This window comes from Epinephelus lanceolatus, chromosome 21 (genome assembly GCF_041903045.1).
Source record: "Epinephelus lanceolatus isolate andai-2023 chromosome 21, ASM4190304v1, whole genome shotgun sequence".
Taxonomy (NCBI): domain Eukaryota; kingdom Metazoa; phylum Chordata; class Actinopteri; order Perciformes; family Serranidae; genus Epinephelus; species Epinephelus lanceolatus.
In genome coordinates, this window is record NC_135754.1 from 8880771 (window position 1) to 8906579 (window position 25809).

Here is a 25809-nt window from a genome sequence, read left to right on the forward strand (position 1 = left end):
AATCAACAGCTTTCACACTGGCCAATTGTGAAAATGCTAGGCTAGTCAGTCACAGTAGCTCTTCAAACTTGTTAGTTTGCTAATTATCAGTTAGCTAATTTGTTAGCTGGGTCACTAAAGGGAAACTATGTCACAATGTTCACACAAGTTTTAAAGACTTTTTAGTACTATCAACTCCCGTCCGGTGACATGAAGGTGCCGCCCCCTCCTGTGATTCCAATTTTGCTATTCATATTTTAATGAAAAATTGTTTTTGTTATACATTTTGGTGACATAAATCATATATTAGTAGAGTAACATGGGATGACTAATAAAAAAAGCGCTGCCTATAGTCTGTCTGTGTGCGGAAGGGTGCACTTTTCGTCACCTGATTTTCTTCGTGGCCCCTGATTGGTTGATACTCCACACCAAATGTAACAGGTCCGAAAAAAATGTTGCCAATCTGGGCAATTGTCCGCCAATTTGGGTGGCTTTAGGATGGATTGTGTTGGTGAAAATTAGCTTGAGTGGGTTGACAAAACTTTGGCCTGGTTTGTCATGGTGTGGACATTTTTCTAATTTCTATTAAAATTCATAATATTTTCCTGGCAAATTATGATGTTTTTGAACCAACCTGGCAACACTGCAGTAGCTACAAGGCTACATGACCAGGATGGTCAACAACACGCCTGCCAGCTTCTAGCTGGTCAGACCAGCTACTAGCAATGATTGCTAATATAAATCAACAATTTACTGAAAATAATACAGTTTTGAAAAACACATTATAAGGTTAATGTCTACTGGTCGTCTCCGGGGACCCCTATACGGCCAACAATGCCACCTTTGCCAGGCAACAGCATTCAGAGAGCCATGGATGAGAGCAGGCGAGTGGAAAAAAACACTGACACATCACCAGCAATACCATAATACCATCCAAAACACATGATTCTGAGGATACATAAATAAATACTAATATTTGAAAATACAAAAACAGCCAGCATAGCAAGAGCTCACTATAGTGCCGTAGCCCCAATAAGAGGAACTGCCCCTGTCTCACAACTTAACAGAAGCATGCCCACTCTTGAAGCAGTTCATACTCCGACAGAGGAGAGTTTAATAAAAGTGTATGGTGCAACATAGCTTAGCTACAATAGCTTCCTCCATTTTGTAATCTCCGGCTTTCCTGTCTCTCAACGGTCAGCACAACAAGTACAAAATTCTTTTGCTTACAGAGCTGCAAACCTGACAAGAATTTGATGACAATCTGGGGTTCAATGTACAAAACTGTTTTGGAGTCAGCTTGACTGTCCTTTAGGAGACAAGAAGCAATAAACACAATCACACTAAAAGTTCTGTTAACTGCATGAGCAGCACTAAAATTGAGTGAAGTTAAAATTGACCAGCACCAGCAGTCAACAGCAACTTCTGCTCGCACCATATGTTTTACATCCACAGATATATGAGAGCTTGCAGGGCAGAGCTCCCTCCTTCCTGAAACAACAAACACCTGAGTGAGACTGTGACCCCACAGTAACCCTGCAGTGTGACCTTTGACCCCGCTGGCTCTGACCTGCTTGTGTGGATTTCCTGCGTGCCTTCTTGATGTCTTCTTCAATCTTGTTGCTGAGTTTGATCTCCAGCTGCTGAGTCTTCAACTCCAGCTCTTTCTGTCTGTCAGCCAGAGCTTTACGGGCCTGCCGGAGATAAGGGACTGGAGTCAGAGACACACTCAAATCCCACAGCTGCACATAAAGAAATATTTTTATCCCAAAGCAAGATGCCGTCCTATTATCCTACTATAAAATAGTCTGCAAGTAGTAAATGGCCTGCTTTTAAAGTTCTATCTGAGTTACAGCCAGCATTTTTTTAACTAACATGTAATGTCCTAGAAGCATCATTGTAATTAAAGTGATAAAAGTTTGCTTCTATTAATCACAGTGATAATGCAGTCTCCTACACACTGTCGTAGTATTCATCTATCATCCAGTGCCTTTGACAGCCAACATAGTCAGTATCTTATTTCCTGTCCTGCTTTAAATGTTCAATTGTCCATCAGATGAGTTTATCAGAGAGAAACGGTTTTGTCCCGTCTCCCAGTGAACGCTACTCAGATGACAGATGATGTGAGACAGATTTGCAGTTGCCTTCAGGCTTCAGCCAATTGCTTTTCATTGTACACAAAAAAGCAGGAAACATTCCAGGGACGGGAAACAGCCGTCTGCTTATGGAAGGTATGTGGAATTTTAATCACCAGCAAGATGATTCCTGAAATCCTGCTGCTGCCGAGCGCAAGGACAGAACTGTGTTACATTAGAGTTGCTTTTCTTGTTCTTATATCTGTATGTGTGTACCTTCTCCACCGCTGCATAGCGACCAACCAGCTGCTTCCGCAGGTCAGCGATGTGATGGTCGAACCTCTTCATGTCTTTCTTAAAGTTTTCCCTGAAGGTCAGGAAAGGCTTCTCCACCTCACTCTGAAGCTGCTCAAAACAAAACAATGATTCAGAATTAAGCAGCAGAACATAATGAAAGTCCATTTAAATGGAGTTCTCCCTCATGGGAACCTCATGTCTTTAAGCCAATTTAAAAGCAAAGGGTCTCCAAGGGTGACAATGTATCACTTGCTTTAGCAGCCATTTTCCTCCCAAGAGCTTTATTTAATAATGTTATCAACATCCACAAGAGTTACCATGTACAGGACTTAAAGTGGCATTAAAGGAATACTTCACACCCCAAACAACCATTTGTGTATCAGATACTCAACCCATGTAACACTGAATTCAGGTAGAAAACATTTTTCTTGAATGCCTCCGGTGAACAAATACTCCAAAAATTGAGAAAAGTCTTCATGAATTAAAGTCATAGGGGTCCACATTTAACAACAACAAACAATCTGTTTACAAACTCTTGCACAAGTCGTGCTGTAGGATCCAAGCATCATTTATCCAGTCGTATGCTCAGTACTCAGTACCCAAACAGACAGTACTTTCCAATGGGGAGGTGAACTGAAAGTGAAGATCAGGGATGCTCTCTTCAAAGCCAGACTTCATCAACAAAAACAGTAATTTTATATTGCTAAATACAATAGCTGCTGCTTTATCACCGGTTTCATTGGTAGTTTGTTTGTGTTATTGTGTAACTTGTGTGAATCTGAACTCAATCTTTGAAACACAGAAGTTACACAATAACACACTAACTGACTGAGGCAGTGGTAGACCAGAGGCTCATGTGTAGGGAGGTAAATTACAGCTTTTTGTCAATGGAGTCTGGCTTTGAGGAGAGCATAGATATACAGTATGTCACATTCTGTTTAGTTCCCTGTCAGAAACGTCTGTCTGTTTGGGAAGTACTGAGCATACAACTGGATGAATGAGACTTGGATTATACTGCACAAGTTGTGTAAGAGTTTGGAAACTGATGTTTTGTTATAGTTTTGTTGTTGTTACACACAGTGACCCCTATCACATCAATGCATCAAGAATTTTCTCTGTTTCTGAATTCTTTGTTTAATGTGGAAGAATGTGAGAAAAACAAAGTTTGTTTGTCAACTAAAAGTCAAAAAAAGTAAAATTAGATAAAAATTAAAAATATATAGCTACATATTTTTTTATTATTATGGTGAGTTTTCGTCATGTTTCCATAACACAAAATTAAAACAATGATTTTCTTCTGTGCTGTTTTTAAGTTTTCCATGAAAAAGGTTTGTTACTGTAACTTTTATAACCTTGTTCAACAAGCTAATCTTTAAAGGCATGTTACCAAAGTTACATTAGCGATGATAACTTTAGCACGCTTATGTTATCTACTGTAGCTTCAGTGAAGAACACATTATCACATCATGCAACAAAGCTAATCTTTAATCACACATTACTAATATCAACTAACATCATTGCTGAAAAGCTTAGCAGTAAAAGAGGCTCTATGCGAAATTAAGAGCGTATGAGTTGTCTGGACACGGTTCTCTACATGGAGGTTGATGCTAATGGTGCTAACTCAATGACCAGCGTTAAACAATGGAAACAGTGCTGACAGAGCTAACAGTGTTAACAAGGGGGGGACTGGAGAGTGGGCTGTATGCTTCTGCATCAATGCTGTCCCATTATCAGTGGTAACTGTTGTATTAGCATAGTGCAGAGCAGCGGCAACTAATGTGCACAGAGCCAGACCGACCCTAATACTAATATTAAATACACACATTTTTAAAAATACTGATAGTAAAGGTATATTTGCCCAATAGTGCTTGAATATTCCACTTTCTGTGTCCGTTACCTTCTAATCCTCAGCTAAAAGGATGTTTAAAAAAACAAACAAACAAACAGCAAAAGCGAACCCATAACTGTCATGGAAGCAAAGGAAGTGACAATTCCATCCATGGCTCCAGGACTAAAGCTGGGATGTGAGGCAATTTTAATGTAGTGGTCACAGTTGGAACTACATGTCATGTAGCATAGCACACTGGTGCCAGACTTTGTTCTGCCGTCCTTACCAGGCCCACAAGGAATCTGTGCCTGCCAATATTCAATGACACCTCCACAATTTTTCTGCAGATTTTCATAAAAATTGTTACCTTAAAGTAATATTGTCTATCAAATTACAAGCAAAAACAGATTCCACTAAAGCTGGCCTGGTTCACAAATTGCAGATGTGCAAGACTGCAGATTTCATTTGGGTCAAGTCATTACATTATTCTTTTTTCACAAACACTCCAAAATGGTTCTCTTTGTTCTTCTTTTCACAATTTAAGCCATAGATCCAATAGAAATTCTAAATAAGCCCAAAAATGTGGAAGCCTGAGAAACTTTTTCCACGTTTGTCCCTAGTGAGCAGCTTTCATTGGAATAAATGGAGCAGCAATATTCAGTTCTCTAAATACATCCGTGCTTCACTCTGGAGACCCTCTGCTCTTCACATTGTCTCACAGGCCCCGTGTCCCCAAGTTGGACTCTCTTAGCAAATGCAGACCAAAGTTTTGCTTTAACAGGCAAAAACATCATCACTGTGAGCTTCTTCATCAAACAGAGTCACAGTGATGGTGGAATAAAGTAGGCCAGAGCTGCATTCAGCCCCTCAGCTTATCACATTTGGTTGAACAGTGTCATGTGAGGACAGGCTGTTTGCAACAGGACAAATATAGAAAAGAGTTCCTCGGAAAAGTCTTTTCCACCCAGTTCTAGTGTATTTCATGACATCAGGCTGTGGTGAGAGAAAAAGATGAATGAGCATACAGCTGAATTTCAATTTGGCATCACTCAGAGGTGACGTATTGTGTTCACTGTCCAAAAGCATGCACAACTTTTGATTACTTTCAGATTCCCGATAACAGAAAAGAATAAATCTTTCAGGCAGCTTTAATTGTTGAGTGACAATATAAATCCAGAGGTAGATACACTAACTCTTCATGCATATAAAGTGGTGTGGGAGTAAAATTACTTATTTTCCCAGCAGCGAGTCATGAAAAGAATTTTACTTTTTGAATTGAAGTAATGATAAAGTTATCGATCAAAAAGGGAAATCACTTTAATCCTCCCTCTTCATATATCTGATTAAATTATCCAAAAACCATAATTAGTTCCATTTCCTGTCGTCGCTTTCAATGTTATGTCATCATCCTCCCACAGTGAGTTAGTTTAGATGAGAAATTATTTGATTTTTGGAGCCAAACAACAACCAGAACATTATGCATCAAATTGTTTAGCTTCCTTTTCAGATTTTTTCTGATTTCTAAATGTAAATGACACACAGTGTGAAATCTTCCTGCTCCGAGAATGTGACAAGATAATATTATTTCTGAATTGAGTAACTTGTGGGTAGCGAGCCTGTCACTAGTTATATGATCCCTAATAAACAATGTGAAGTTCCGTCCCAGCAGTCAGTGATGAATGAGATCTGCTGCTCCCCCCTACAGTCACATTGGAAGCAATCATTCAAAGTTCATTTCCACTCAAATCCTTCCTTCTCCTTCAAGAAGCTGGAACTGTGCCGCACATCTGTGCATCTCTGGAGGATAACATCACCGGCTCCATTTCCTCCATCAGTCCAGCTGTAATCCTGGTCTCCATCTTTCCTCTTCCCTCTCAAAACTCCCGAGACAAACCCATCTAGCATTTCCACTTCACAACCCTGAAAGTAAGAGCAGCTCCCCTTGGAGCCAGAGGTGGAGGTGCAAACTTGAGCGGAGTTCTTTGACTTGAAGCAGCAAACACTGAGAGTCTTTCCCATTAAGAGGAAGCCTCACTGACTATGTTTACATGCACAAAGTATTCCAGTTTCTGCTCTTATTTCGCAACAGACAATATTCCTACTAAGCTGTTTACATGGCTAAAGAAAATACATATTCCACTAATATTCTTCTTCACATGCAGCCGTCCATACTCCAATGACTTGCCTTACCATGACATTTATCACGTGCCATTTTGTTTCTTTGCATGAAAAATAGGATTTTTTCAGTTGCTGTTTAACCATACAAACACAGCCTCCCTCTTTACCTCCTTTTACCACCTTCTCAAAAAGGTCACTGTTGCGATATTTGCACATATCCAAAAACCTGCTGATATCCATAGTTTTCATAATATTCAAAAACAGACCAAACAGCCAAAAATGAGGGTTTTTCTTTTGGGCATGCATCTCTACCCCACAGCCTTGCAAACTGTTAGCAAGTTTGTGTACAACGCATCCATGAAAACCCGCAGAGCCACCCTGGTCATCTTTGGAATAACAGTGGAATATTAGTGTGCATGTAAACGTTTTCAGTGTCATATGTATGTGCTTCAAAGAGCCATCAGGAATCCCTGCACTGTATATAATTACATTTGAAGGCAGTCTGTCTGCCTCATGAGTCACATGTGCTTTCAGCTGCAGAGCTCAGTCAGGATGGAGTCACATACTGTACGAGATGTTCTTTACTTTTTGTAACCCTGATCATTTTTTTGCTCTCTTTTTTTGCTCTTTCGCATAAGATTAAGATTTCTCTGCAGTTTCTTTTTTCAATTAACAATTCTTGTACTTTTCACACGCTCTATAATTGAACAGTGGGTGTCCTTTTTTCACAGTCATGTAGTTTCAGAAATGTCGCCTGCATCTGTAAATGTCTTCAGTAAGGAGAAATGGCTGCTGATATAGTTCAAGCCTGTAGATATTGTACAGTATATGAAAGACTGACTGTGACTGCTTGTTAATGTATTAGGGATGCACCAATCCACTGGATCAGAATCGGAATTTATGCGGTTTTCTTTATGTTACTTTAAATGATTCCAATGAGCTCCTCACAGAGAGGAACACACACCAGCACTTGATTATCAGCACATAATCTGACTAGCGGATCTGAATCTCAGTTCATTCCTACCATGTCAATCATGGCTCTCATTTACACTTTGCTGCATCCAAACATAAAGTTTAAATGTCACAATAGTTTTCAACCTAGACCCTATTTTCCCATATTTTTGTTCTAAGTTACTAATGAAGACATACAATTTTGAAATTGGTCCTTTATTGAGTGACAGGGCGGCAGCTGCCAGCCACAAAACAGGCTGCAATGTAACCACTCAGGGTAATGCACACCATCAATTTAAGTCGACTTAAAGTGTTTGTTTTTGTCACTGACAGGCTCAGATTGTTCTTCAGTTCTGAGCCAGGGGATGGCAGCTGGCAGCGACAAAACAGGACACAAAGTAACATTTAGGACATGTTCACAATGTCAATGCATGTCCACTGAAAGTGTTTGTTTTTGCCACTGACAGGCTCAGATTGTTATTCTAAGTGTCTGACTTTTTCTTAAAATGTAAGATCCTTTTTGTCAACCTGAAACAGCCTCTAAATCACTATCACCAACCCAACCAGACATGTCATAGTAAAAAAGTTGAAATCAAATTAAAACTCACAACAAAGGTCTTGGATCTTCTTTCAGCTGTTGTTGTCAACAATCACCAACTCTGATTTTATTGAAATAAACCCTTAATTCACCCAGTTAGATGTGAAAATATTCTGTCATGATACACGCTAAAATTACTGTTTACTTAACTGGAGTCCGGTGTGATTGGATATGACAATTTTGGGCCTGTTTCTGGTTAAACAAAAAGGATCTTACTCTTACACAAAAAGGTCTATCTCTGTAGGGATCCTTTCCATGATGCTGTCAGGCACTTCGAATAACAATCTGAGCCTGTCAGTGGCAAAAACAAGCACTTTTAGTGGACATGCATTGACATTGTGAACATGCCCTAAATGGTTACTCTGTAGCCTGTTTTGTTGCTGCCAGCTGCCACCCTCTGGCTCCGTACTGAAGCAGTTTCAAAACCACTGTTCCAATTGTTGAAAGTACACAAAAACACTTGAGCAGTCAAATGAATGTGAATCATTCATAATTAATGTGGAGAAATGTGCTTCACATTCAATCTTTACAGACATGAATTAACAGAATTTTAGGTGTGAGCATCAAGCAGGCGGAGAGAAGTGTGATGAATTACCTTTGAGGAGAACTTTAGGTGAACCTCTGCTTCGTCTGCCAGGCTCCTCTTCAACTGGGCCCAAGCCTCCCCCAGAGTCCTGCACAGATATGAAGGAGGGTGTTTAATATCTTACACAAGAAAGGACCACACACACTTTTCCATAAAGACATGCAGGGAGGGCAGAACGTGTCCCTCACACACACAGACACACGGGGCTCAGCAGCAGAGCTGGTGCAAAAGTTCACGCATACACAAGTAACCAGTGAATCTCGAGAGCTGAGCTCGAGGTCCACAGCCAGTTCAACAGATGATTAGGATGTGTGAGACATGAGATATGGCTCACAGCTGGGGGCAATAACACCGAGAGGGCTTTGTAGATAAGCGTGACAATTAAGTTAGCCGCTGCACATTGCGTAATAATTAAACATAACTTGTCTTTTTAACAGGCCACACATTTGTTTTGATTTGCAGAAAGTGAATGTTTCATAATGAGCTTGAAGGCAGAAAGCCTCTTCATATTCCCTCACACTGAGGGCTGTTAAACAATCATCCAGCAGGCAGACAGTCACAGCCACCAGGCCTGAGGTCCAGACCTGACGCTCTTTATGGGTAAGCGGGTTACTTCAAAGCATCGCTCTGAATGGAAGACATGTGTGGAATTCTCTCAGACTGACACCCAAAACATTCCTGACACTGTCCGAGAGAAGTCTAGCACCTGCAAGTCTACTGCATCAAAAATGCTCTAAAAAATTTAGTTTTAACAATCAATTTCTGAAATATTTTCACATCCCACAGTTAACGATAACTCTTGCAGTTAGACAATTTAAATCAAACTTAGACTTATTAAAATATTCTTCCTTTTAGTTAGTCGCATTTAGCTGTAACAACAGAGTGTGACAGGGTCAGATTCAGTGCTTGTAACTTCAGTGTCACTGCATGTTTACAGTTTCCTGCTTTGAATCTATACATACTATAGTGACCTAACTTCTGAAATCATTTGTGCACAATCTCCCTTATTTAATCTTTTCTACAGATTTGCTGAACACATTCACAATCATGGCTAGAAATGCCGTGATATCTTCCTAAATAACACCTACTTTTGGTGCCACGATTCCAGTTTCGGTGCCACATTGCGGCTGGAAATGCTGCTATGTCTATTAAAAAAAATACACATGGTTTTGTCGCCACAACCACCGGTGGAAATGTACCAATGTCTTGCTAAAAAGCACCAGGTTTTGGTGCCACAATCGCAGTTTGGATAGACCTTGGATAGAAATGCTGCAGTGTCTCACAAAAGACTTCTGGTTATGGTGCCGTCGAGTTTGGTGCCACAATTACAGCTTTGGTCAAAAAATCATGGCTGGAAAAACTGCTACGTCTTGCTATAAAACATTTGGTTTTGGCACCACAGCTGCGGCTGGAAATGTGGTTTGTTTGGAATGGAGTTGTGAGTATGAGTAGAAACAGCCGACGTGACTGAACAAAGAAAAGAGTGCCACCTGCAGAAAATTTAAACTTTAATTCAGGTGCCCTGTAGAGTTTACATTTACATTCAGTATTACTCATCAAAACATACTGTGTGTATCTTTGAGGTCTACCAAACATGTTTAATGTATTTCCTTCCTCATACAAGAGTTTCAAGTTCAACACTTTAAGCAAGTGAAGAGGCTGTTTCATGGTTGAGCAGCTCATACAGGTACAGTATGTTCTCCATCAGAGGAATGATAACCTTTTTTTCTTTTGTCATGATTTCAAGTTCAAAAAGTTGCACCACTCTAAATGCTATTCACACAGTAAATTACATCTGTCATGTCTCTATAGTCTCATAGTTCCCACTGAAAGAAGGTCACTTCCCAACAAAATACTGTATCTCAGAGAAAATGTATCTCCTGCCATGTGCTCCCTCGATTCAACAGAGCTGATACAGTGCACGATTGGTAGCATTAAACGTGGTCACATGCCTCACGGACACATCTCTACCAAACAAATGGTAAATTCAGGAATAAATAGACGGCTGGTTCTGGGCTGCGGCCGGTCGGATGGACGGAACTGACCAACAAAACAGCGATTGTCCTGTCTGACAACAGAGCTGGTCTGAGGGAGAGAATAATGAAAGTATTGTGTTGCACTTTTCTGGGTGTGGGCAGACTGAGCCGGATGGCATAATCTGGATTCTATATGGGACAATTCCATCCCACTCTGGCCCTCTATTACCATGCTAATAAGAATATAAGCATGTAAACAGTGCAGGGGAGGATAAACCCAGCTCAACCTTGTTTGCAGAGTGTCTCATTTTCACTCCTTTCTTGGTCTAATGTAAGTGTTTAGATGTGAAATGAAGTGTACTGAGTAATCATTTCTATATAGTGCTGGACCTAGCACATTTGGCAAAATATGCAAGCTTCCACTGGTGCCCCCTTTATTGTTATTATTATCATTATAATTATCATTATTAGTATTTGAATAATATTTTATATTAACTAACAATTATTAACTAAGAACAAGAACTTATGAGGAATCAACTCAGGAAGAAAAACTTTGCTGACAAAAAGTAAAAATATATAATATATAACAATATATAACTCACTCTAAACTGCATGAATTCTATTTATTCTGAAACATTTCTTTCTCCATCTGTGCATTTATAAATGAAAAGAAGTAAACTTCATTTACAGATGACTAACACTCATTATCACTTGGCCTCTTGAAACTGTTCTTTTTGAGAGTTTTGTTGCAGCTCGTGATGCTTCAGAGACATTTTGTCGCGTTGCTACGCGCCCTCACTGTGTCCTCGTGGAATCTCTTAATAAAGACGAGTTCAATAACGATGCCATCGGCGGCGTCCGTACAAATCACAGCTTCTTCTCTTCTGGGTGTCTTTAGCCCGCCGTGCCCCTCTCAGCTTCTTGTTAGTTTACCTTCCATGTTCCTGCGTCCCCTCCGAGAATCAGACAAAGACTTGTCCTCAGCGTGATATCCCCTCTGCTGTCAGGCTGGAGAAAAGAGGAGTGGTAGCAGACTCTTTCTCCCCGCAGGGTTTCCCTGCATTCCCTTTCCCCTACAACCCCCAACACACTCACACAACTAAATGTCTGCCTCCTCAAATCACATTGCCCTTATCCTCACTCTCACCCCCCCTTCCTTCATTCTGTACCTCCGCTGCTCTGCTCTCTCTTAATAGCTGAAATATGCTGCATGACAGAGATCAAAGCATCCAGTGATTTACAGGAAGGCCGTACTGTTTCACAGCATCACTGACAGGGCCTCCAGACCCACACTCACACTGGGATGTCTCGCCTGGTCGGCGAGTTGACTCACCGAGGAGCTGTTTGCCTGACTGGCTGATTGGCCGACTAATTCGATATTAGCATTAATTTCCACCTTCCAAAACCACTCAGAACAGACTTTAAAGAGGACCCTTGATGCTTTTCCATATTTTCGGTCATAGACAGACTGCTCTGAATACTCTGTTTGAAAAGTTTTTTCTACTTTGGCTACAAACTGATGTCAGATCATAGTGGATTTTTTTATATGGTAATCTACATGCTAACACCAGTAGAAGGGTGAAGCTTAAAAAGAACACCAAAAGACACCAACTCAAGCTATAGTTGCAAGGTTAACACTGACATTGGTTGAGAACCATCTGAGTACGGCTGTTTTTCTTTAAAGCTCCCTCGGATGCTATTCACCTAGAGATGGCAACCAACCAATTACAGTTGTAAAGGTTGTGCAGACACATGGCCAGGGGGATGACTGGATATATGACATCTGGCACATTCTTTGATTTTCTATTTTTGGAGCTGGACCGTTCATTTGGATCACTGTTAAAATTTACATATACCATTCAGTTACACAGTGTACCACACTCTAAGAGTGCACAGGGTACTCTAGGCACAGATGAAGCAGCAGAACAGCAGATGCAGTGAAAGCATAACTTAACATTCATGCTGAAACTGCTGATGTTTTACTTGCACCAGGATCGCAACTAAGCTTTGAATAGTTTATGTGATTGATCATTCTTCCAACTATGTTTCCAGATTAACTGTTAAATTGATAAAACGTCCGAAAATAAGATGGCCATCTTTAATTCTCACTGCTTAAAAGAGCACATTTGAAAGAACAACATTTAAAGATATTGTCAATATAAAATGACATTTTTGCCTGATAAATTAGCAATGTTTCTTTTCATTAATAAAAAACTATGACAATAAATTTTCATTGACAACTTATTTTCCACGGCAAAGACGAGGCGTTGACGAGCTCAAAATAGATCTTTGATAATAAAAACTATCAGGAAATGTATGTTTTGTTTTCTTTGATGAGACGGGACTAAAATGTTAGTGGCGGACTATCATTCATTCAAAATGAGAGGAAAAGAGAACTAAATGATAAATTATTTTATTAAACTAATTTAAAAAATGTGTTAAATCAAGAAGCTGAGAACAGCTACATTTGCAGTTATTTTCTGATTATTTTCTGTCATATGACCGGTATGAGCTTCGAACAGCAACAGATCAGTAAACATCAGTAATAGTTTGATGCTAGTATGTTTCACTCGAGCTGTAATTCGGCAGTAAATAAGCTGCTGTGTGTGTCTGACTGTGGATGGAGGAACTGTTGGATGGATTTGTGGAGTTCGTGAGCTAGTTGCAGCCGTGGTTGTTAGCAGCTAGCTCCCTTCATTAGCCACTAAACCATAGCAGCAACTGCCGGATGTGGCAGGTAGGAGACTCGGTTATCTGTGAGTGTAGCTATGCTGCGTGGAAATAGTCTGGACTCAGTGCACTTTTCTTTGACAGAGCTGAAAGCCCAGTTTTAATCACAGACTCTGCGTGAGGAGATGAGTTTAAACCTCCAGACTAAAACATGTTGCAGATTCAGAAAAAAATCAGGCTGAAATAAAGATATTTTTCTGCTTCTTAACAGTGAGATCAATAAGTCAGAGTTTACAGCAAACCTGGGTATAAATCCTAGTTGTGTAGTTGTCTCAAATCAATTATTTATGGTCTCAGTTGGAAAAAAAAAACCACGTCTAAATAAAATTTGATGCAACCTGAAGCCTTGATTCTTATTTCTGATAACTGTATTAGTCCCATTAAATCAGTTTAAAGAGAAAAAAACATTCTGACCAAAGAAATGATGAAAGTGGACTAAAATGTAATGACTTTGTCGACTAAAACACTTGGAGTTGTTGTCTAAATCGAGACTAAAAAATGGTTTAAATGTGACTAAAACTTAGAAGCAGTTTCATCTACAGACTAAGACGAAATCTAAAATAGCTGCCAAAATTAACACTGCTTTTCAGCCACTTATGCATTTTCCCAGATTTTCAATCATCTGATACTGAACCTCTACAGCGTCATGGCTGTTGCTCTGCAGCTGACCCCGACCTCTGACCTTCCTGGGAAGAAATAAATCCTCTATGGCGCAATAAAGTATCACATTTATATTATTTCAAAACACATTGTGGAAGAAGCCCCAAACACATAATTTACAGCCTCCTCATCTCTAAAGCAGCTGAATAATGGAAAGACTTCTTTTCCAAATGTTGACGTGTATTTTTTTTCTTTTGATTCACATCTTCCATGCAGCCGTGTGTGTAACAAGCTACTCTGTGATGAGAGGAGGTTTGTCCTTCTCCTTCACTCACCCTTCTTCCTGGCTCGCTAGAGGGATCTGGGAGAGCTTGGAGAGATTCTTGGCGTACTCCTCTTCTATCTTTATCCTGAGAGGGAAGTAGAGAGTTTCATTACCACACAGCCTTTACGCAATCTGACTGTTTCCATGTGCGTTTTATGTGTTGTGCAACACAGTGATGTACATGAATGAGCATAAAAAAGGGGAAACGGTTTGTTTTAATGACAACTGTATGGTTTTCATGGTAACGTGAGGATGAGGTGTGAAAAGGGGAGCCGGCTGATGAAAACGCTGATACCTTTCTCGTATGAACTCTGCCATCTCTTTCTGCATTTGTTTCCCCTTCAGCTGTTTCTGCAGTAAAACCTCGAATCCTGTGATGCAGCCATTGCCCTGGGGATCCTTCTTATCAGACTGCGAGATAAACACAGCAAGCACACGAGAAACGCATTGAACAAACAAACACTTGGCGACAAACATGACAATATCACACCTTGACCAACTAGCTCAGTGAAACAAACAGCCTGCTGCAGGCTCCATCAGATAAAGGCTGCATTAACACACAATCAGGCAAGTCCATCTCTGATATGATGGAAATAGTAAAGTCATAACTGAATAATGTATTTATGTTGGAGAAACACACACTACAATACAACTACAACTACATGCACTGTAGCAACCTTGTTCATGCAAAATCAATCCAATTGCATGCAGCAAGTCAGTAATAAGACTTTCCCTACCTCTGACCTGTTTTGTAACAATTTTAAAGCTGCACTGATCAATATTCTTATGTCAGCTACAGATAAAACAAATATCTGTAATGTGAAAAGTCTCCCTTGTAGGGACACATTTTTACAGAATTTTTAGCTGACTCTGCAGTTTGAGTGTTTTGGTTTCAGCGAGCCACAAAATGAACCTCGTCCAGCTGTTTTCATTATTAAATGCTCTGATAAACCCACTGCACACTTCCTACTCAGCACCAAACAGCTTTAGACACAGTTAGCAGCCAGCTGGGGAACATAGTGAAGCATTTCACAGCTTAAAAGATGGATATTCTTCCGTAGGAGCGTGTGGAGACCAAAACAGAGCTAAATCAAAAATCAAAAATCAACTGTTTTCCTTTCACCTGTAATGCTATTTATCAGTATAGATTGGTATAGTGTAAGTGCCAGAGTGCAATAGAGATTTTTGCCTTCTCTCTAATATAATGGAACTAGATAGCACTCGGCTTATGGTGCTCAAAGTGCCAGACCTTGATGTCAGCAGTTTCATGTAGGAATGATTTTCTTTCTACCGAACCACACCTGCCAACCATATCAAGGAAGGAAGAGTGCATCTACTCATAGACGAGAGGCTCATGTTTGTGACTTCCAGGTTGTTTTTGTTTTTGCTTGTATGGCCCTTTGTTATCATTCTGTTTTTCTGTGTCCTCTTTTTGAATTCTAAGGTTTCTCCGAGTCTGTGAATGCAGTGCAAGCAAACTTTTTTTTTTTTTTTTTTCCAACAGCAGTTGTTTGTTGAGTTTCAGTCCAGGGGTTGAACAAACCGATTATCACATTCAAGACTTCCTTTCAATTAGCCTGTGGTTGGATGAAATAGGTAGCTTCCTTCTAATCAGTGATATGGTTGGTGGGTGTGGTTCACTATAAGGAAAATAGTTCCTATGTGACTCACAACAAGGTGGATTATCTTGAGTAACCAGGTCATAAATTCTGGAAAGAGACATTGCTGTTGAGTTTTATATGTAATTCTTTGGCGCTTTGTGCACCACAAGCAGAGTGCTCATCTAGTTCCATTATACTGGGGAGAAGGCAGACATCTCTATGGCTGATATCTTCAACATTCGGCATCTCACACCAAATTTATCTAGACTGATAATTATCACTACAGGTAAGAGGAAAAATATGTATTTTTGATTTTTGGGTGAACTGTCCCTTTAATCAATACTGGACTTACATTTGTCATGTAGACAGAAATGCAACCCCAACTGACTGCTAATGCTCAGCTACGCTAATTAAATTTTCTAATCCCAATAATGGGTTTATTGTTGACAAAATGTTTAAAGAAAAATCCGATTAATGCAGAAAGGCAGCAGTGAAGTGGTTACTTAAGAGAAGGTCCATAAACTGATTATAAAGCCCATCAACTCACACCAGACAACATCCTGACAACAGAGGCTAAAGCCAAGAGGTTTGAGGGTGACTCTGGTCCGACTCACGTTCTCTTACCACAGTGTTGCCACTCCTGTGTGTGTGTCACTACACACCACACCTGGTAGAGATTACACTGCAGGGGTGGAAGATGTCCAAACAGAGCAGCAGAGGCCAGCTGGCTCTTTGCACTGCAGCCAGTTACATGTAATGTATGATCTTACCGCTCTGTCTGTTGGACTTTATTAAAGCCTATGCTGATTCTCAGCATGCAGCACAGCCAGGATCAGATGAATATGGAGTCATGTTGAAAGATGAAAAGGATCCAGTGTTGTTTTTGCCCGTACAGACTCTTGGGATGTTCATTTAGTAATTTAGTGGGGAGAGCAGCAATGTCAACAGCGGTAAAATCATATTTAGAAAGGATTGTTTTTCTTTCTTCGGTTGCTAGTTATTCTAATTCTTCAAAAGTGTCCTCATCTAGATCCTCTTCCTCTTCCCTCTGTTTCCTCATCGTCCTGGTTTGGGGAGTTATTGTTCCAAAACAGGGCATAAACTAAAATGAGACTTTTTAATATCCAAATTCTTAGTACCTAGTGAAGTGCTGTAATGTAACATTTTAAACCTTTTACTCCCTTTTATCATTGTCACTTGGCATGTCATATATATTATATTTTATAGCCCTGCCATATATTGCTATTTTCTACTCAGAAATGCCATATTTTTTTGTATCTGAGAGGCACTAAACACCTTTATTGGCAGCGGTATTCTCACTACAAAGCCTTTTTCTTTGTGAATAACTGGATAATATTATATAATAATGTATCTGAATGGAAAAAGGGCTAATTTTGTTGTTACAAAGATTTAAAGACATTGCCATGGGGCATCACCTTAGTGCTTTCAACAATTGAAAAAATAAAGAATACATGTGATAGTTGACTCTATAATGAGCAGTGAACTGAGATTTTGGACATCACTGACAGGCTGCATGACTGTGAGCAGAAAGTACTGTATGGACATGGACATGACATTTTTTTGGCTCCACTGTGGGAATTTTTTAGGGCATTTTATAATGCATTCATTTCACATTGGGACAAACAAATAAAATAGCAAACATATGGCACTGTGTCATAAATAGAGAATGGTTATCTGTGTTTTCAGCTTATATTTGTCCACATTTTGGGGTATGTCAAACTAGGGGTGCAACAACTAATTGACTAAATTGACTGACATTGAATATTGTTGGCAACAAATGTTATCATCGGTTAGGTGGGACTATGTTATGATGCACGGCACACACAGTGACAACGTCTCTAAAGGTGGGGGCCATAGTGCTAAGTAAACCAGCCAAAGCTGTGACTTGTGTAGCTCACATGATGATGATTTTAAACTCATCACTCATGTGATAATTGATGGATTAATTGATTATCAAAATAGTTGTTAGTTGCAGCTGAGACCATCTGAGACAAAAAAACTTCAGGCTGTTCTCATAAACTGTTTGTACATTTCCTACATAAAGTAGTGCGCCCAAATTTGATTTCTAAATTAATTTCATCAGACGAACTAAAATAACTGTAATGAAGCGCTGATTCCAGTAGTATGTGTGTGACGATGAGTTGCCCAAGAAGAAGAGTTACAATGTTGTTAGGGTGCAGGACTTTATCCAACTACTCAGGAAAAAAACACTGCAGTAGACAAAACAATAACATGAAGCCTCTTAAATGTTGAGGTGAATTTACCCAGAAGTAGTCGCAGTAGCTCCATTCGGTTGGTTTCAGTAGCTGTTGCTCCGGCATGCATGCAGGCGACGGGAAAGTCACGCAGTTAATCTGAGAGGGAGAAAGAGAGAGAGCACCACAAGGAGGCCACTTTTTAGTATCGTGACAGACAACTTTGCTTTGATGCCACTGTACTGTACAGCAGCATTATTAGTGTTCCACGTGTTAGCAGACAGTTTACAGAAACACACACAGACTTCTGTTCTGGTATTAAAGGTAGTCTCTGTGCTCTGTTGCTTTGGCAACACTCTCATCTGGGCAGCTCCGAGAACACACCAAAGCAAAAAAGACATTTCCAATCGACCCAGCATTGTTGATTCACTTTTCTCTACTGGACCCGTCCTCTGGGATGCTACTGTCAATGCAGAGCCTTTGTGGTTCTCAGCCTTTTCGGGACTCATCGTTCAGCTCTCTACCACAACACTCCGAACTTCTACTTTGGCCCACAGCAATCAGCAAAATGGATTCCCAAAGATTGTCTTTAATTATCTTGGTGCAGCTAATTGCCTGCTGGCTCTCCCAGCAGTAGTGATGTTGAATAAGTTGGCTGCAGGGCTCCCTGCTGTGAGCTGCTCAGTTCTGCTCTGAGGTTAAACTCAATAGGACTGTGCATGTCACTCTAGTACTCTCTGTGCTCAGGGTTTGGTGCAGTGCTTTTATATTATTTTAAAGCTCTAGGGTAGTAAAAAAAAAAAAAAAAGGTAAAAGACAATCACCTCTAACCTCTCCACTTTATGAAATGCATTCACACAGGATAATACAACTCTCCCTCTGAAATCACAGCTGCTTTGGATACAAATGCACAAGGTTAGGGTTTGACAAGTCATCACTTTGAGGTTTAGCAGAACAAAAACTCTGAAAATGCCAAACTTGCTCTGCAGATTCTTCAGATGACAAATTAGATTTTTCATGACAAGGAAAGAAGAAAGCAAAGCAAGAAACAAACGGAATGGGAAGAGACCACAGGTCTCAGAAAGAAAACAAATTTAAAGCCATGTCCTCATAATAAAGATACAAACAGACACCAGGTTTAGCTTCAGACTTCAGGGCAAACAAAAGGAGCTTTATCTGCTCTCACATTCATTCCAATTAACCTCAGGAGGTAAACCGCCTGCAGCAAGGATGCACTGTTTCTATTTAAAAAACTTTAGTGGCACCAGTGAACACTCTCTAATGTCTAATGTCAAAGCCTTTTAGAGCAAATCGACAAATATGGTTCTGCTGATGACTTTTCCAGAGCCAATACTCAGACTGAAATACAGGAAGAAAAAAAAGACCCCTAATTCAACCTTATCTTGGGTTATGAAGCTTATAATTTTCTCCTATTTAATCACTGCTGAGGTCGACAGCTAGAGGGGCTTTAAACTGACCTCCGCTTCCTTTGGTGAAGATGAGGGCAAGGCTACTTCCAACAGTCTCAAATGAGGGGATAAGTTTGTTTGCACTCATATACATATGCCAGAAGAAAGTGTTGGCATTGTGTGTTTCATACATGTGACTTAGTTTAGATTACATGTATATGAGCAGGGTTGAGGAGGGGATGGTGAATGATGTGACCAGACTGCTGGTCAAGATCAACAAAAGCAGACATTTTGGGACATTTGGGCGTTTGGGACATGTCCAGGCACGTTTGTAGCGACATAAGCCAGTATTTTTTAACAAGAGTTTAGGACATTTCTAGGCATGTTTGTAGCAGGAAAATCAAGTATTTCTTTACAAGAATTTGAGACATGTCCAGCTGGTGTTTGTAGTGACAAAAGATGTTTCTTGACAAGAGTTTAGGACGTTTCTAGGCATGATTGTTGCAGCAAAGGCTTGTGTTGTTTATCAAGAGTTTGGGACACCTTCCAGGTATTTTTGTAGCAGCATAAGCCTGTATTTTTGAATGAGAGTTTGGGACATTTGAAGCCATGTTTGTAGCGACCAAACCAGGTATTTTAAGCCAAAACATAATGTTTTCCTAACCCTGACCAAGGGATTGTTGCCACAACATGTTAACAATAATGTTGTCACAACATAAAATTGAAACATGAAAAAGTAAAATTTTAACAAATCCGCTACATATGAAATGTAAATGCAATATAACTGTGGATCAGCAGAAATGTACAATACCAGCATTTATTCTGGTGATTGGGTTGGCTTCCAGCACTTTCTTTCATGATCTTTGTTAACATTGTTCAAACAACTGTCCAATCTGAGCTAAACACTAAAGCATGTCAGGCCTGCCAAGCCTTGGGTCTCTTCACTTGTTGTTTGCCAAAGCAGTGCTAACTAGCTAGCCTGCATTTCTGCTTTTTCCTGCTTTTGTCTGAAATCAAGTAAATCTGCCACTCTTAAACTATACATGTGCAGTCCAGTTGCTATGAGAAACTGTTGGCACTGTATGTTTTTGCAATCCATGGATAAGCTACATTTGTATTTTTCATATCATCATATCATAATAATGTTTTTAGTGACATAGTATATGAGCTGACTTTGTCATTGGGAGTTTGAGAGGATGGTGGATGGCCTGGAACCTAGGCGAAACCCCTGCCAGACCACTGCGACACATCAGTTGTTATTTAGCGAGCCATTGCTGCGTCTTCCAGCAACTTTTTAGCCACCAAACAGGCAATATGTTGAAACATATCAGCTACAAAATAAAGTACAGATGTAATGTATCCATGGTTTGCATAAATATATAATTCCAACATGTATTTTGGCAACTGGGTATGATCGGGGCCATGCTGGCCAAGGGTCAAATGACTCCTTCAAGTCTCACCCTTCAGCATACAGTATAAGAAGCAGCTAAATTGGTACCAGGAGTTGCTCTGCTCACCTCCCTTTATCTCTTGTTTCCTGTTATATTCATCTGCTTATCAATAGCATCACCCTGGTTGCTATGGAAGCCGAGACATGCCCTCCCACCCCCACCTCTGCTATTTACCGAGCATAAGGCCCAACAGGATGCGACAACCTGACAACAGAGCAGAAATCATCTGGATGCTGAATAGGATGATGTCACTGTGTGTCTGTATACTAGCAACTGGAAACAAGCACCAAACACTTCTCACAGGAGTGAATGAATAAGAAATACAAGAGAGAGCAACACTGAAGAGGAAATTAAACTCATTTGCAGCTGTCAAGACACAGTTTGTAGTGTCCCAATGTGTTAAATATATGTATTCATGTATTTTATGAACAAACTGATGCAGCAAACATGTATTTGGAAAAACAGATCCCACCTGGGCAATCTGCACTCCTGGAAATTACATCCTCCTTTTCAAACTTGGGGGGGAAAAATACTCTAGCTCTCCTTTCCTGGTATCAAATCTGGTCCTTCAGGGCTACTGTAGAGAGCCAGGGTGAGTTCATGGTTAGTTAAGAGTTTCCGATAGTTGCCCCACTCACCGTGATCGTGGTCTCCTTGTTCTGTTTCCTGGTGGGTGACGTTGATCCCGGACTCTGCAGAGAGAAGAAGGACGCTCCGTCAAAACCTCCGTCCTCCGTGTCAGACATGACTGCTCAACATACACACACTGTCACTCGCACGCACACAAACACAGTTGTTTTCCTGGCGAGCGCTGTAAGCGTCTGTCTGGTGCTCTCTCTGCTGCTGCTGCTGCTGTTGCTGCTGCTGCTGGTGTGTATGTGTGTGTTTGTGTATGTGTGTGCGTTGCTGTGCAGAGTAGGGACGATAGTTCTGCAGAGCAAAGCAAAGCATGGTTGGCTTTCTCTCTCTTTGTTTGTGGATGTACTGTACGTGCGTGTGATATTTAACACAGAAGCTGATAACCGAGTGATTTCCAGTGTCCTGAGTGAACCCACAGAGTGAGAGTGTGCGGAGGGGACAGAAATCTGGAAAGAATAAAAAAATAAAGTGAGATGAAAACTGTAGGGAGTTTTACACCTCCTCATTAAAAATAGAAAAGAGAGCAGGACCTTGACTCCTCAGTAGCAAAAGTGTGTCTTATGTTTTGAATGGCTGGGTGTGTGTGCACGAGTGTAAGATGCAGCAAAGGAGAGAAAGGAGAGGAGACAGAGTGAATAAGTGGTGGGTGGATCCTGTATAACTGCACCCTGACTGCCTGGTTAATTATGATCAGGGGAGCAGATACTGTAGGAGGGATTAATCTGCTCTAACTGCCATCAGCCTCTCCATTAAAATGAGAGACGAACTGAGAGATCTGAAATGTGGAAAGACTGCATCATACATCATTATGTTATCTGGAATTTATTTTAATGACTGTAAAAGGTGCGTTACTGAAGCTTAACTATTTCTATATTTACAGTGGATTAAATATCCGCGTGTAATATATTAAAAAGGAAACCTCTGACTGTCATCATCCGAACTGTGGTTCCCCTGACCCGTATGAAGTGTTTTAAAGGTATATTATGCAGATTTTTCCTTGAAAAACAAAATATATAGACTTTTACAAAACTATTCCCTCTCAGTCATCACTTATTTGATGCATTAGAAGTGTGTGGTGGTGTATTTGTCTGCAAAAACTCTGCCCTCTGCCTGTATTTTCTTATTGTCATCTTTTTTTCCTGTGGAGGGGAGCTCCTGGGTTGCAACCTTTGGGGAATGGGGTGTATCCCCCAGTAAATAAACGCACTCAGCTGAGGTTGGGACTTTACAACAGGGCAGCAACCAGGTTGTAAAAGCCTGCATCCAAGAGGAAGCTATGAAAATTGCAAGCACAGTGCCAGAAAATAAATAGATAGTGAGGTGAGACACCAAGAGGACAAAGTTCATTCCAAAACGATAGTGACTCTGGGGTTGGCTTTCACTTTCACTGGTGAGCACTGAAGAAGAGGATGGAGATGAAGAGTGACACGGAGTTGGACTGCTTTCTTTTGGACAGGTATGTGCCAGCAGTTAGCTTTGCTAAAGTATCGGCTTTTCCATCACAACATATGTAATGTTCCTACATTCGCTTGTGTTGTAAGTACGTACAAGCAGTCTAGGGAGAGAGGGCAAGTTTAAATATTGTGTTTACAAACAATAACTGGCAATTCCTACATAGTACTTTGATGATTTTGTGTTTAATTGACTAATGGGAACAACATTCTTTTAAACTGGTCCATTTTTGAGCGAGACGACTGCAGCCGGCAGCCACAAAACAATCTGCCATGTAACCACGGGGGCCATGTTCGCGCTGTCACTACGTCCACTAAAAGTGTTTTTTGTCACTGACAGGCTCAGATTGTTAGTTTAAGTGTCGACTTGTGGAAAGGATCCCAACAGGGATAGACTTTTTGTTACAAAGCAGCCAAATCCACTAAACTCCATTTAAATAAACATCTAGTGAGTATACAGCCACAATGTTTTTATATCTAACTGCATGCATTATGGGTTTATTTTAACCAAACCAGAGTTGGTGAAGTTTGTAACAGAGGAAAGACGAACCAAGATGGTTTTTGTTTTGACGTGTCTTTACATTTAGGGCCTATCTCAATATGCGTTCTTGTCTGTACTTATTTTGTTCTTCTTCTTATTTTTTTAATGCTATTTCATCATCAATCTCACCTCTGAGAATTTTCGATGCAAGAAATCAACTTTGTAGATTTTAAATATTGGCAATTTTCTGAAAATTGAATCAAAAATGTGCTCCAAAGTTTTCAGAGCTCCACAAGCGCCTGCTAGGCTAGCTAGCTAGCCAGCCTGCCAGTCATGCTCGCAGAATGAATGTGCCGTTCCTTCTCCTCCTCATACTGGCTCTTCTCATTTGCAGTTACTTCCTCTGCTCGGCAGCCTCTTCTACTGCTTCTGGGTAAAGTATATGAACAGTAGCTGCTAACATTGATCAGTCAATCTTTGGTAATATATAGGTATTTTATCTTACTTCTTTATTCTTTTTTAAAAGAAAAAGAATTCTTTACTTGTCAAACTTAGAGGCAACCACAAGGCAAAACCGCCATGTGGCTGTATGCCTCTGCAAACCAAGTTGAAGTTGAAGTTTACATTTCTGTCTAAAGACTCATATGTAGCCATGACAGCAGACAATGCTCCAAATATAGAGAAGCTGCAAAATAGTAACATGGATGCTTAACAAACATCTTCAACCCCGCAACACAGAGGATCTATACAATCAGCACAGTGTCAAGGTGGACACTTCTGTTCCTGAGATATGATGTAGAATAATGGCCAGAAAAGTCTTTTTGCAGAACATTATGATGTCACAGTGAAGCGGACCTTTCTCATTTTGGATATAAAATGTCATCACTTCATCATTCTATTCTGTTAGACATTTGTTTGAAATTTTGTCATTAGAAGTGTATGAATTCTTGAGTTATGGCCAAAAACTGTTTTGTGAAGTCACCATGACCTTGACCTTTGACCACCAAATTCTAATCAGTTCGTCCTTGAGTCAGAGCAGCAGTGCAAAAGGGTCCTGTCATTACTTTACTATTATAAATAGACACACGTTACATTGTTAGTGTACAGTTTTGTAGTAACCAGCTGAGTTTAGGCTAGGCTGTTGGTGCAATGGCAATTGTTTTGGGTGATAAAGCCTGGCTGTTATTTTGAAGCACTGCAGGCGGCCTCTGTGCTGGAGATATTGTGCAATAAAAGCAAAAGATATAGTCTCAGACTGTCAACAGCATTTTGTGTGCTTACAAGTTCATTCTTCCATGAACGACTAGCAAGAATGTCAAGTCCTTTCTTTGCATGATGATCAGGGGTTATCTAACTTTGTTAAAATGTGTTCTGTGCATAAGAAATTATGTTGAAATAAAAAAATGAAGTATTATGAGGGTCAGCCAGGGTTTAATGCTCACTCCACAAATGTTGTGGACTGCAAGTGGGCGTGTTACACGTTGTCAAGGAATAGGAGCAACAACAGTCAGACAGCTTTACCTGTTGCTCTGTACTGCTCTTCCGCACCAGACTGTTGTGTGAATGCTCCACATGATGCAAGGGACTCCCACCTGAGTGAAATCCATTCACTGGAGAGAAATGAGAGAAAGAGAGAGAGATGAGGACAAAGAGAAAGAAAGAAGTTTCATTTGTTCTTTGGTGTCTGCAGATGGGCTGTAAAGTTGTGCTGATCCAGGGAGACGTCACATATCTTTATGAGTCAAAGCAAGCCTGTGCTGAACTGTCCTTTTGTTTTTGTAGCTCAATAAATGTGTGCAGATAATCAAAAACAGAGATCTGGATTGTGTTACACTTGCTATTTGTAAATCCATTATATATCAAATCAACAGATAGCACGTTTCAAACTTACAAAATTGGGTTGCACCATTACAAGTTAATGGATGTCTTAGCTACTAGAGACCTAAGTATGTCTGTAAGTATGTGTAAATTATGATGTGAACAGGAAGTTGCTGTAGTATAACCCAACTGTAACCAACAATATTTTAAACTTTACTGCTTAGAGTGAGTGGGAAATGTCCAATTATACTAAACTAACCAACTTTATTTCGTTAGTTGGTCTAATGCTAACATTATTAGCTCTCTGTTTTGTAATTTGAGGCATAATATATGATTTGTATGAGGTGAAATGTTAAATCATCCCAATTAATATTATTGACATTTGTTTAACAATTACTTGAACTCTTGAAGAAAACTTCCAAAAAAACAAAACTATATCAAAACATCTATTTACAAACTCTCACACAATCCGTGCAGTATAATCCATGTCTCATATGCTCAGTACTTCATAAACACATGCACTTTGCTAAAAACTCATTTAATCATTTAAAACACTTCAGCACTTCACTTTTTTGGATTCTTCGTTGACTGTGGACATTAGGATGGGGGAAAAATCCATACAGCATAGTATAACAATACACGGACGCCAAGCATTGATTTTTTTATTGTATAAATAATTA

At 40.0% G+C, this 25809-nt stretch overlaps 1 protein-coding gene across 1 annotated transcript in view; it reads right to left on the bottom strand.

Moving 5' to 3' along the window:
* The window catches only part of gas7b (growth arrest-specific 7b), an 83374-nt gene that overhangs the window by 10511 nt on the left and 47054 nt on the right, over positions 1-25809 (bottom strand). Inside the window, exons 4-11 of the mRNA XM_033611977.2 lie at positions 24833-24921; positions 21379-21432; positions 17950-18039; positions 14359-14474; positions 14074-14148; positions 8442-8520; positions 2331-2459; positions 1550-1673 (exon numbers count right to left, since the gene is read on the bottom strand). Coding sequence (XP_033467868.1) covers positions 1550-1673; positions 2331-2459; positions 8442-8520; positions 14074-14148; positions 14359-14474; positions 17950-18039; positions 21379-21432; positions 24833-24921 — 756 coding nt within the window. The remainder of the gene's footprint in view (positions 1-1549; positions 1674-2330; positions 2460-8441; positions 8521-14073; positions 14149-14358; positions 14475-17949; positions 18040-21378; positions 21433-24832; positions 24922-25809) is intronic.